This window comes from Cnephaeus nilssonii (assembly GCF_951640355.1).
Source record: "Cnephaeus nilssonii genome assembly, chromosome: 6".
Taxonomy (NCBI): domain Eukaryota; kingdom Metazoa; phylum Chordata; class Mammalia; order Chiroptera; family Vespertilionidae; genus Cnephaeus; species Cnephaeus nilssonii.
The window spans coordinates 49,158,889-49,171,185 of NC_137077.1; the positions used below are offsets into that span (position 1 = coordinate 49,158,889).

Genomic DNA, 12,297 nt, shown 5'->3' on the forward strand with positions numbered 1-12,297 from the left:
CTATTCCATAGGTATAAATATTTAGTTGTCTCTCTTTTTGTGATGAGTCAAATGTAGGAAAGAACATAATTTACCTTTTTTATAGTAAATGTGAGAAAAATTAGGTAGAAATTACAGTGACAGAAAAAATGGACTGTGTGTAGACTTATGGTTTTACTTGATACTTTTACTTTACAAAATATAATAATGTCTTTTTTTCTTCCAGGAGGCCGAGAAAATGATAGAAATGGAGAGAGACAAGTTCCCCTTAGAGAGCAGGAAGTTACTAAGTAGTACTGAAAAGAACAACAGTTTCAGGTAGAATAACAAGATGTTGACTGTTTTGATTGTTCTGTAAATGTTCTGGCTGTGCGTGTGCATGCGTGTGTGTGTGTGGTGCGTGTGTGTGTGTGGTGCGTGTGTGTGTGTGGTGCGTGTGTGTGTGGTGTGCGTGTGTGTGTGTGTGTGTGTGTGTGTGTGTCTCGGGTGGGGTCACATAAAAAGCCAACACTCAGCCTCCCTGCTTGAAAATGTGGAAATACCTTTTCCTTTCATGGTTTACTGAGGACAAGCCTTGTGTGATGCCTAGACTAGTGCTGGGAATCACGAGGAGGATAGAGCTGAGGGAGCCCATGCACTGAGCGTCTCCTCTGTGCCAGGACTGCGCTAAAAGATTTACTACTGTATGTGCTCTCATTTAATCTTTACAACAACTCTCTGCTGTAAGGCTCATTATCCACATTTGTACAGTGAAGAAGCCGGGGCTTGGAGGGTTTTAGGTAATTTGCCCAAGGTCACAATGCTGCTAAGTAGGAAGTTTAAGATTCAAACCCTGGTCTTTGCACTCCTCAACCCAGTGTTTCTTCTGCCTTCCTCTGCTACTTTTCAAAGATGAATAGGATGTGGTCTTTGTTTTCAGAGAGTTCTCAGCCTGGTGGGCATGAAATTCTCACAGTTAGGCGAGCCTTTTGGGACCGGCAGAAACAGCCCATTCCAGCTTGGCTCATGACATTTACACTCCCGTGAACTGAACTGGGATCACAAAAATTCCTTCCTTCTGCCAGTGATATCAGCCCCTTTCTCTATTGAAGCTCTTGCTCACCACAAGTCAAAGGAAGCTAAATGGGTCCATTTGTGGTTTCATTCCTGGCATTTTGTTTCCACTCTGGAAGAGAGATATGCAGCTGAAAGAAACCCAGAGGTCAAGAAGGGGCAGAAAAGGAAGAGAGGGGATCTGGGTCATCTAGATCCTGGATAATTTATTGCTGAATCATTGAATTCATTGTGTTTATACAGAGGGGGAAATGAGGAAAGTCTTTTCTTTGAACATTTAAAAAATTTTAAATTTATTTAGCAAATAAAAATAGTACATATTTAAGATGTACAATGTGATATTTTGATGTATATATTGTGAAATGATTGCTACAGTCAAACTAACACATGCATCACCTCCTGTAGTTAGTGTTCTTTTTTGTGGTGAGGATACTTGAGATCCACTTTCTTAGCACATTTCAGATGTACAATACGTTAATGTTAATTGTGCTCACCATGATGTGCATGGTCTTCAGAATTTATTTATCTTATAACTGAAAGTTGGCACTCTTTGATCAACATCTTCCCTTTTCCCCTCTCCCAGCCTCTTGTGATCACCGTTCTACTCTCTGGTACTATGAGTTTGACTTTTTTTTTAACTGATTGCAGAAGAATGGAGTCTTTGGACCTTAATAAACTTTCTAGAAGGTTGTTCTAGAAGGAGCCATAGGCTTTGAATTCTTTGGCAGCAAAGTAGGAGCAATGTTCCTCCTCTATTAGGATACTGCCTGCTCTCTCGGCCTTTTGAAAGGAGACCGTTTGGCTTGTAGAAAACTTCAGAGGACTCTGGGGTTCTAGGAAACCAAGGACTGGATTCAAGGTCTTGATTCTCCACTTACTGACATTTGACCTTGGATGGTCAGTTAGCCCTGGGAGCTTTGGTTTCTGTGTCTTCAAATAAGGATGTTAATAATCTCTGAATCTGTGATAGTTAAGATAATGTAAAAGTCTTTTGTTAACTACAAATGAAAAACATTTGGCCAAGTAAGTGAGAAAATGAATGAAGCTTGCTTAGCCCTGTGGCTGGTACAGCCAGCCCTCAGTATGTGGGAGCTGATGCTACCACCATTGGCATTATAGCACCGACATCAGCGTCCCCAGAGGGCCCTCGAGAAGGAGTGCAGAATTGTGGGGGCAGGACTGGCCACCACCTGGCACACCAGCTCAGCCCTCAGCAGCCAGCACCTTATAGGTCACCTTGCCTCTCTACATCCTGACCATCTGGATCCCAGTCCTCCTAAGAGCTGTTAGCTGCGCTCCTTCAGACCTCATCTTTTCCCTTTTGGTGGTCATTATAGACTGAGATATGTATCTTATTTGTATGTCTGACATTTACTGTCCTAAGTATTCATTTCAGATGTGACCCCTCTGAGATTAATATATCTGATGAAATGCCTAAAACCACAGTCTGGAAAGCTCTCAGTATGAACCCTGGAAATACAAAGGAAAAGAGGTAAAGAGAACTGTAATTGCTGATTTTTATTTATTTCCGGCTTTTAAGAATAGCAATCATGTTGCAAGTAAAAGATATTTTATTCGTAAAATTGAATTTGTCTAACAAATATCCCTTCTAGGACTGCTACTAACCCCACGAGAATGACTGTAAGCCTAAGAAAGTAAAAATGTTTCCTAACTATTTGAACAGATATGCTGTTTTGAGCTGAACATTTATACAGGTCCAAAGTCAGGATGGAGTTATTTGGGGATGTAAATTTGCTTTATCTATTTAGTTCCCTTAATCTTCTTTCTAGTCCCCATTTCAAAATCTATAGAGCATTTCTCTGGTTACTGCAACCACACAAATTGGGAAATTGCTAAAATATTTAGATAGTGTTGATAGTATTGATACAATTCCATAATGAGAATTATTGCCAAGTAAAGATTTTAAAATATTGAATTGCAGATGTTTTCTTATTTTGGAAACTAAATTCTGTGTATCGTTTGCCAATAGCATAGATCAAATTTAATCAGGTTAATGAAGAAACTGGAAGGTCTTGAGGTGTCTTTGCCTACAGTGAGGTAGGCTATGCACCCAAATGGAATAATTTAGTCCAAACACCATTTAGGTTTAAGTAGGCAGATAGCTGAAGGGAAGCTCTTAGTTTTATTAACTTTTCTAGTTAATAAAAAACAAAGCAGTAGGGTAGCAATGAGGAGACCTGGCCTAGTTATTCTTCCATGTGCAATCTGGCAGGCCACTGTTTCTGGCTCTCAGTTTACTGGGCAGGAAAATGGGAATAGTACTGCCTGTTGCACTCAGAAGGCTGCTCTGAGGAGAAACTGGTTATTTCTTCATCGAGTGGGTTAAAATAAATCTGTGCTGAATGTGGGTGAAATATAGAATCTCGTTTCCTTCGGAGGAAAATCCAGGCAGCTGTTGAAATGTATAACGCATATGGTTATTTTTAGTTGAGAATTAGTCTACTTGTAAATGGACTTAAAATATAGCCAGATCCAAATTGTGGTGACATCTTCAAAAGCATTGTGTTAAAAGCAGGAATGAATCATGTGTTCCCTTTTTGTCTAATTGTAACACTTTTATTCAGTCTCTTCAACTAGAAGTATTTGCTGGATGGAAGATTTGGGCCATAAGATGCCTCAGGGAAGTTCTGGTTACAGAGAAGATGGCAAATTTCTCAGAGAAGAAGCAAGACCCAGTCTGGCCCTGTCCTGGGTCACGTCCAAGCCATGCCGAAGCATTCCGTTATCATGGTGTGTGTTGGAGGGCATCCAGCTGTCCCCATGCCAGCAGCCAGATGGAAACGTGGAAGCAGAAGACCACCTCCTGTTGGTACTTCTTCTCTTCCTTCTCTTTCTCTTCAAAACTGCCACTACTGAAGACCCAGCTTCCCATCTTCCTGACATTTTCTCTGAAACTCTCTGCTGGCCTGCCAAGCCATATGGATCTGTGCTGCCATTGAGGATTCCGTTAATGAGGCCCCTTTTCCTAAAGGATGGGGTAGGGAAGTGGGAGCAGAGCAGAGAGAAAAAGGAAGGCTCTCTAGTCCCGTAGCATCTGCGGGCTCCTAGGCAGCCCTGGGCCTTGGTTGGAATGCCTGCTCTAGGGGATGCTGGTCAGACTCAGAGGCTGTCGGGAGGGTTGGCTACCAGGAGAGTCAGCGGCCGGGGCATTGGCAGTGCCCAGCACTGTAGCCAGAAGACGCCTCTGACCTGGGTGCATCTTTATTGTTCCCTAGTAGCAGTTTGCATAACTCAGCAAGAAGCTTGGATGATGAAAGAGCCGAGAAGGACATGAGCGTTGTTTAGCTTAGACAGGAAAAGGCTTGGGGGAAATCAATAATGAGAAGTGAGGATGAGTAGCTTCTCTTGGTTTCACTGAGGAGAGAGTTAGAGACTGAACTTAAATTGCTATAGAAAGGTTTCGTTTAGACACTAGGAAGGACTTCCTAAGCTGAAAATGTGTCATAGTGTCTGCTTTCTAAATACCTGGGAAAGGTTTGATAATAGTTGTTTGTGAGTGGAAAGGAAGATAACTTGTTATGATTGGCCATGTTGTAGAAACATCCATGTCTTGCTACTCTCTCTTGAGAACACATTTGATTGCATTCCTGGAGATATCCAAGTGCTTATGTAATGTCTCCTTAGCTGCCTTAGTAGTGAACCGTCATCAATTCAATGGACCCAAGTCACCTTTCGCCATGTAGTTTCTTCATCATCATGGATTTCTTTCTTTCTTTTTTAAAAAAAATATATTTTATTGATTTTTTACAGAGAGGAAGGGAGAGGGATAGAGAGTTAGAAATATCAATGAGAGAGAAACACCGATCAGCTGCCTCCTGCACGCCCCCTACTGGGGATGTGCCCGCAACCAAGGTACATGCCCTGACCGGAATTGAACCTGGGACCTTTCCTTCCGCAGGCCGACGCTCTATCCACTGAGCCAAACCAGTTAGGGGCAATCATCATGAATTTCTGTTGGTTGACAAATGTTCTGGCTCTCAGATCTAAAAAGCCACATTGGGAAATGAACTGTAAGAGGTAAAATTAATTTTGTATTTAGTTTACAACTACAATTATAGTTTTTTCTCTTCTCTGTTGCAATGAATATCAATGGTTTGGGCTCCAGTGTGTATAGATCTTCCCCTTCCTTTGTGCACAGAATGTGACTAGCAAGCATGTCAACACCCAAGGAATCCGATCATATTAGTTTTCCAATTGGAAAATCTTTGTATAGTGGGATGTTCCCTCAGTGTGCTCGCCTTTCCTTAGGTGAAGCAATGGCTACATACCTTAATGGAATTTTGCATTCCTTAGACTTTTAAATATATTAGTGTATTCTAGGCTTACTCTAAGGACCTTTGATATTAAAGGAATCCTGCAATTCTTTCATATTTTCCTAACTCTTAGAGCCACAGTTATTTTAATACACAGATGATTTTCAAAATATTTAACAACTGGCATAGGATGGACACCATCCACTCAGTATGGACGAGTGCTGTAAACAAGCAATATGTGTGATCTGTCGGCTGAACGGCATGCTGCTTTCAAATGCTAAAATGATATCCCTTTGAGTTGTGGGAATTTTTCCTGGTTTTTCTGATTTTCCACTTACAAGGAAGCCTCAACTTCCTTTCATGTGGTGCAGACAGGAATAGGAATTCTTTGAACTACATGGGCACTAAAATCTTTGTGAGCCATCGCTTCACATTTTGTCATTCTAGGATAAATGTAGGAATTGTGCCCATTTACATTTATCTACCTAATCTAGAAAAATCAAAAGGCAGCCTGTCAAAGAGAAAAGCTTTCCTGCTAGCTTACCCTGTTCCTCTCTGGCTGCTTCCTGGAGCTTGCCTTCTTTCTCACCTTTGTTTTCGGAGAATATGCCTGTCTACGCTGTCCCTCCATCTTGCCCCTCCCGTCTTCACCTGCCACCTCTGCGTAGGGAAGCTGGTGACTGCTTCACCTATTCCCTAGCCTCAGCGTGGTTGTAAGAAATATAACAGGGAAGGCCTTTCGTGCAATGAAACTGGGTGACAATATCACTCAGAAAAGTCTCTCTTCTAATACACCGATGTCTCGTGATACTTTGTGTCTGCTCGGCTTCCTCAGAGTAGGGAACCCGCCTTTGTTAACTGTGCAGAGCAGTGGCAGGACCACCGGTGCACTTTGGAGCCCCAAACCAGACCCTCCCAGGTTACTGCGCCTTAGGGACTTTAGCTGATTTCGAAGGCTGTGCCAATACTTGTAGGCCACTAGGTTTTTCTCAGACAATAGCCAGACTCATTTCTGCTACATGTCTCTTCTGTTTCTCTGCTCCACCAAACACTCAGTCTCAGTCCTGGCTGCTTCCTTGGCTCAGGTCTGTGGCTGGTGACTGGGGTAGCAGAGTCAAGCTGGGCTGTGTGTGGAATAGGAAACTGGGAGTGGAGGTGAAGCAGCAACAACGTGTGTGTGTGTGTGTGTGTGTGTGTGTGTGTGTGTGTGTGTATATGCATATGTGCTTATCCATAAGCTTTCATTGCTGCTATTAGTCAGTCTGTGCAACCTAATCTGTGGGGATAGCAAAATAATATGATCATCCCCCATCTATGGATTCCCCTCTCAGACTTCTCCAATGGAATAGCTCGAGGACAAACATAGGCAGATTAGTCTGTAGAAAAAGGTGAGAAACTGACTTAGGGGTGGGAAGCAAGGCAGGTAGTTAGGAGTCCCGTGCCCTGGTGTTTGGGCCACAGAAGCAGTCACCTCTTTTGTGACAAGGGCAGGTTTCAGCTGAGTGTTGGTAGGCCAATGGGCTGGTAGTACAGAGGCCCGGGATTTTAGAAAGTGATAGCGAGTGGAATCTTGGTTCTAAGGGGGAAGGAAGAACTGGCATTGCTAAGAGGGTGTGCTACTTCCTAGCCCATGACTTCTAGGGAGGGTCTGGAGAGAAGGTGAAGACCAGCAGAAATATGCTGTGTAGTTGTCAAATACGTTTGGTTGCATAAAATGCAGGCTAGCTCTTTGAGGCTATATATGATTTCAGACTTCTGATGATGGAATAATCAGGAGATCTGATCTTTATCACATACAGCTCCTATCCCTGTCTCCTTATTCAGAGAAATTTGCCTTTAGGATAGAGGGGTAGTGAGCCAAACATTTCCAAAAGACAGTGTGAACATTTGCTATTTCTCTTTGTCTGGGATGACTGGCTTTTCAATTAGTAAAAAATGTGTTGTTGTTGTTGTTTTTTTTTTAATATGTTTCTATTGATTTTAGAGAGAGAGGAAGGGAGAGGGAGGAAGAGGAAAAGAAACATTGATGCAAGAGAGAAACATCTATTGGTTGCCTCCTGCACACACCCCAACCGGGGACGGAACCTGCAACCTGGGCATGTGCCCTGACCAGGACACAGGACGATGCTTAACCAGTTGAGCCACACTGGCCAGTCATAAATGTTTGGTAAAATCTGGTACGTGCTAAGTCTCAGGCTTGGTTGATGTCTCAGGCTATGACCACTGTGACCTTCAAGAGGTCTGTGATTCTAGGCATCTGTGGTTTCTAGTCATCCCAAACAGACAATTTCCAGTTCCACGTTGCTTTCTACCTACTCAGCTCCAGACTCTCCTTTTTTTAAAAAAAAATATTTTATTGATTTTTTACAGAGAGGAAGGAAGAGGGATTGAGAGTTAGAAACATTGATGAGAGAGAAACACCGATCAGCTGCCTCCTGCACACTCCCTACTGGGGATGTGCCCGCAACCAAGGTACATGCCCTTGACCGGAATCGAACCTGGGACCCTTCAGTCCACAGGCTGACGCTCTATCCACTGATCCAAACCGGTTAGGACCAGACTCTCCTTTTAGTAGAGGAGTCAGCAATTCTCCCTGAATCTTCTCCATTGATCTCAATGTCCATGTTCTGAGACGCCATGATTTCCTGAAGCATAGGAGGAGACTTGACCCCAGGTCCCCTAGCTTTCCTTATAACGCGCGTCAGAAGTGCTATCCAGGATGTCTCTCTGCTACTTTACCAGCTTCTCTAAATTTCTTCTTTTGTAAGAGAGTTAGCACCTTTTCCTAGGACTTCAACAGTGTTTGCTAGTTAGCTACTGCATTTTCCTTGGACTTCTCAGCTTTCCAAGTCACATCCTGGCAGGACGTTCAGGAGCCCTGCAGTGAACGTTCTTCCGGTTGTAGCTGTCGGGCCTCCCTTGAGGTAGGAGCCTTCCTGCGGGCCGTGGCTGGCCAGATCATCCAAGTTCTACCCCTTTTACTGACTCACCTTTTTCAAGCATCCTTTCCGCCTTTTCCTCAGTCTTTCAAGTTCTCCTTGGAGAGAAGAAGTTCTAAAAACCACCACCAGTTTTGGGGTTGGTGAGCGAGGTGAGGAGGTTTGGGGCTTCTTGCAAAGGGGACAATATGGTTATTTTTCTTATTTAGGATGAGGAATTATGGATTCTCAAGCTTTCAGAATCATCCATATTTCAGTATAAATAGAAAAAGACATTCTGAAATCAAATAGAAGTGATTTTTTCTACTAAACCTATTCTTTATGATTCTTTTTAAAAAAATTTTATTGATTGATTCTAGAGAGAGAGGAAGGGTAAGAGAGAGCGAGAGAAAGAGAAAACCCTGAATTTGTTGTTCCACTTATTTATGCATTCATTGGTTGCTTCTTGTAAGTGCCCTGACTGGGGATTGAGCCCACAACCTTGGCGTATTAGGATGATACTAAATCAACTTAGTTACCCGTCCAGGGCTTTTCTTTATGATTCTTGGTACCCTTGGTCTCTTATATGAATGGACAGTTGACTCAGTTAACATTTCTTTACCTGAAAGAAGGCTAATTTCATAACCAAAAGAGGTGTGGAGTCATGCTACCCATCACCGCTTGAAACATGAAAAGAGGAAAGGAGAATTCTGTGCAATCTTTTCAGTAGGAAAATCCAGAAGGTGGAATGATTCATCCATAGGCATAATTCTTGTGGGAGATTCTGTGCTCAAAGGGAATGGAATGGTTTCTAATCCTTCTGAAAAGGAATAACATTCTTCTTAAACCTAACCCACTTTCGGCTCCGGAGAATACAGAGCTTTGTCTTCTAGCTGATGGCATTAATATTTCCTGAGAGAGAACCCACCCACGGCACTGTTCTGAGCCCAGCCGGAATCAGCAGAGCTAGGGCTTCTCTTAGCAGGTTTGCAATTGACGCCAACACACAGGTTTCTCACACACGCAATAATGTTGGAAACAGAAGTACCAAACTGAATGTGCAATTACTCCTTTTGCAAAAGAGGCCAAAATCCTCCTCCTCACTCCTTTCTCCCCTGTTCACTCCTCCCAGATGACGAGCCTCCCTCTTGTTTACCTGTATGTGTCTGTCTGGTGGTTAGATACGGCTGCCCTCCCAAACTAAGGGTGTCGGGTGGAGAGCAGAGCAACCTTCCCATGGGAGGGACAACTTGAGGTGCTGGTACATTTCCCTGTTTTCTATGTTCTTCTTTCTAGTAGGTTTCATGTAGAGATAGAGATATTTTTGTTTTAGAGATTCCAAAGTATATATTTTTAGTGTAAGAAATGTACCCTCTCCACACTCCATGGTGTAAATAGAACCAGGAATCGTATGTCGTTGTGATAACCCCATAGCAATCTGTGGCAGGACTAGGACCCCTCTCCCTTACCACCAAGTCTCACAGTCCGTCTGGGACCCAGGGGAGGTGGTGCGACGCCTAGGCCTGCCCAGACTTTCCTGTGCTCAGTGGGCGAGAAATAAAGTCTGTGTAAACTGCTCACACCTGTGGTGTTCTTTGTGTCAACAAAGGGGCTGAGTCAGTGCTGACCAACCTCAGAACTTGTGAGGAAGAGTTCGAAAGGGCTGAGGGGAAGATGTGGTGTGTCTGTGGAATGGGCCTTGGTGTGATGTGGGGTGTGTCTGTGGAATGGCCTTGGTGTGATGTGGTGTGTCTGTGGAATGGGCCTTGGTGTGATGTGGTGTGTGTGTGGAATGGCCTTGGTGTGATGTGGTGTGTCTGTGGAATGGGCCTTGGTGTGATGTGGTGTGTCTGTGGGATGTGCCTTGGTGTGATGTGGTGTGTGTGTGGAATGGGCCTTGGTGTGATGTGGTGTGTGTGTGGAATGGCCTTGGTGTGATGTGGTGTGTGTGTGGAATGGCCTTGGTGTGATGTGGTGTGTGTGTGGAATGGGCCTTGGTGTGATGTGGTGTGTGTGTGGAATGGCCTTGGTGTGATGTGGTGTGTGTGTGGAATGGGCCTTGGTGTGATGTGGTGTGTGTGTGGAATGGGCCTTGGTGTGATGTGGTGTGTGTGTGGAATGGGCCTTAGTGTGATGTGGTGTGTGTGTGGAATGGCCTTGGTGTGATGTGGTGTGTGTGTGGAATGGGCCTTGGTGTGATGTGGTGTGTGTGTGGAATGGGCCTTGGTGTGATGTGGTGTGTCTGTGGAATGGGCCTTGGTGTGATGTGGTGTGTGTGTGGAATGGGCCTTGGTGTGATGTGGTGTGTGTGTGGAATGGGCCTTGGTGTGATGTGGTGTGTGTGTGGAATGGGCCTTGGTGTGATGTGGTGTGTGTGTGGAATGGGCCTTGGTGTGATGTGGTGTGTGTGTGGAATGGGCCTTGGTGTGATGTGGTGTGTGTGTGGAATGGCCTTGGTGTGATGTGGTGTGTGTGTGGAATGGCCTTGGTGTGATGTGGTGTGTGTGTGGAATGGCCTTGGTGTGATGTGGTGTGTGTGTGGAATGGGCCTTGGTGTGATGTGGTGTGTGTGTGGAATGGGCCTTGGTATGATGTGGTGTGTCTGTGGAATGGGCCTTGGTGTGATGTGGTGTGTATGTGGAATGGGCCTTGGTGTGATGTGGTGTGTCTGTGGAATGGCCTTGGTGTGATGTGGTGTGTCTCTGGAATGGCCTTGGTGTGATGTGGTGTGTCTGTGGAATGGGCCTTGGTGTGATGTGGTGTGTGTGTGGAATGGCCTTGGTGTGATGTGGTGTGTGTGTGGAATGGCCTTGGTGTGATGTGGTGTGTGTGTGGAATGGCCTTGGTGTGATGTGGTGTGTCTGTGGAATGGCCTTGGTGTGATGTGGTGTGTGTGTGGAATGGCCTTGGTGTGATGTGGTGTGTCTGTGGAATGGCCTTGGTGTGATGTGGTGTGTGTGTGGAATGGCCTTGGTGTGATGTGGTGTGTGTGTGGAATGGGCCTTGGTGTGATGTGGTGTGTGTGTGGAATGGCCTTGGTGTGATGTGGTGTGTGTGTGGAATGGGCCTTGGTGTGATGTGGTGTGTGTGTGGAATGGCCTTGGTGTGATGTGGTGTGTCTGTGGATTGGGCCTTGGTGTGATGTGGTGTGTCTGTGGAATGGCCTTGGTGTGATGTGGTGTGTGTGTGGAATGGCCTTGGTGTGATGTGGTGTGTCTGTGGAATGGGCCTTGGTGTGATGTGGTGTGTCTGTGGAATGGCCTTGGTGTGATGTGGTGTGTGTGTGGAATGGGCCTTGGTATGATGTGGTGTGTCTGTGGAATGGCCTTGGTGTGATGTGGTGTGTCTGTGGAATGGGCCTTGGTGTGATGTGGTGTGTGTGTGGAATGGGCCTTGGTGTGATGTGGTGTGTCTGTGGAATGGCCTTGGTGTGATGTGGTGTGTGTGTGGAATGGCCTTGGTGTGATGTGGTGTGTCTGTGGAATGGCCTTGGTGTGATGTGGTGTGTGTGTGGAATGGCCTTGGTGTGATGTGGTGTGTGTGTGGAATGGCCTTGGTGTGATGTGGTGTGTGTGTGGAATGGGCCTTGGTGTGATGTGGTGTGTGTGTGGAATGGCCTTGGTGTGATGTGGTGTGTGTGTGGAATGGCCTTGGTGTGATGTGGTGTGTGTGTGGAATGGGCCTTGGTGTGATGTGGTGTGTGTGTGGAATGGCCTTGGTGTGATGTGGTGTGTGTGTGGAATGGGCCTTGGTGTGATGTGGTGTGTCTGTGGGATGGCCTTGGTGTGATGTGGTGTGTGTGTGTGGAATGGCCTTGGTGTGATGTGGTGTGTGTGTGGAATGGCCTTGGTGTGATGTGGTGTGTGTGTGGAATGGGCCTTGGTGTGATGTGGTGTGTCTGTGGGATGGCCTTGGTGTGATGTGGTGTGTGTGTGTGGAATGGCCTTGGTGTGATGTGGTGTGTGTGTGGAATGGCCTTGGTGTGATGTGGTGTGTGTGTGGAATGGCCTTGGTGTGATGTGGTGTGTCTGTGGAATGGCCTTGGTGTGATGTGGTGTGTGTGTGGAATGGCC

The 12,297-nt window shown here is 45.3% G+C and overlaps 1 protein-coding gene across 5 annotated transcripts in view; it reads left to right on the plus strand.

Annotated features, from left to right (window-relative positions):
• SLC4A8 (solute carrier family 4 member 8) overlaps positions 1–9,792 on the plus strand; it is an 85,066-nt gene extending 75,274 nt beyond the window's left edge. For all 5 annotated transcript variants that reach the window (XM_079775113.1, XM_079775115.1, XM_079775116.1 and 2 more), the window contains 3 exons: positions 206–297; positions 2,429–2,524; positions 3,618–9,792. In XM_079775113.1, coding sequence (XP_079631239.1) covers positions 206–297; positions 2,429–2,524; positions 3,618–3,630 — 201 coding nt within the window. In that variant the 3' untranslated portion in view covers positions 3,631–9,792. The remainder of the gene's footprint in view (positions 1–205; positions 298–2,428; positions 2,525–3,617) is intronic.
• The last annotated feature ends 2,505 nt before the right edge of the window (positions 9,793–12,297 follow it).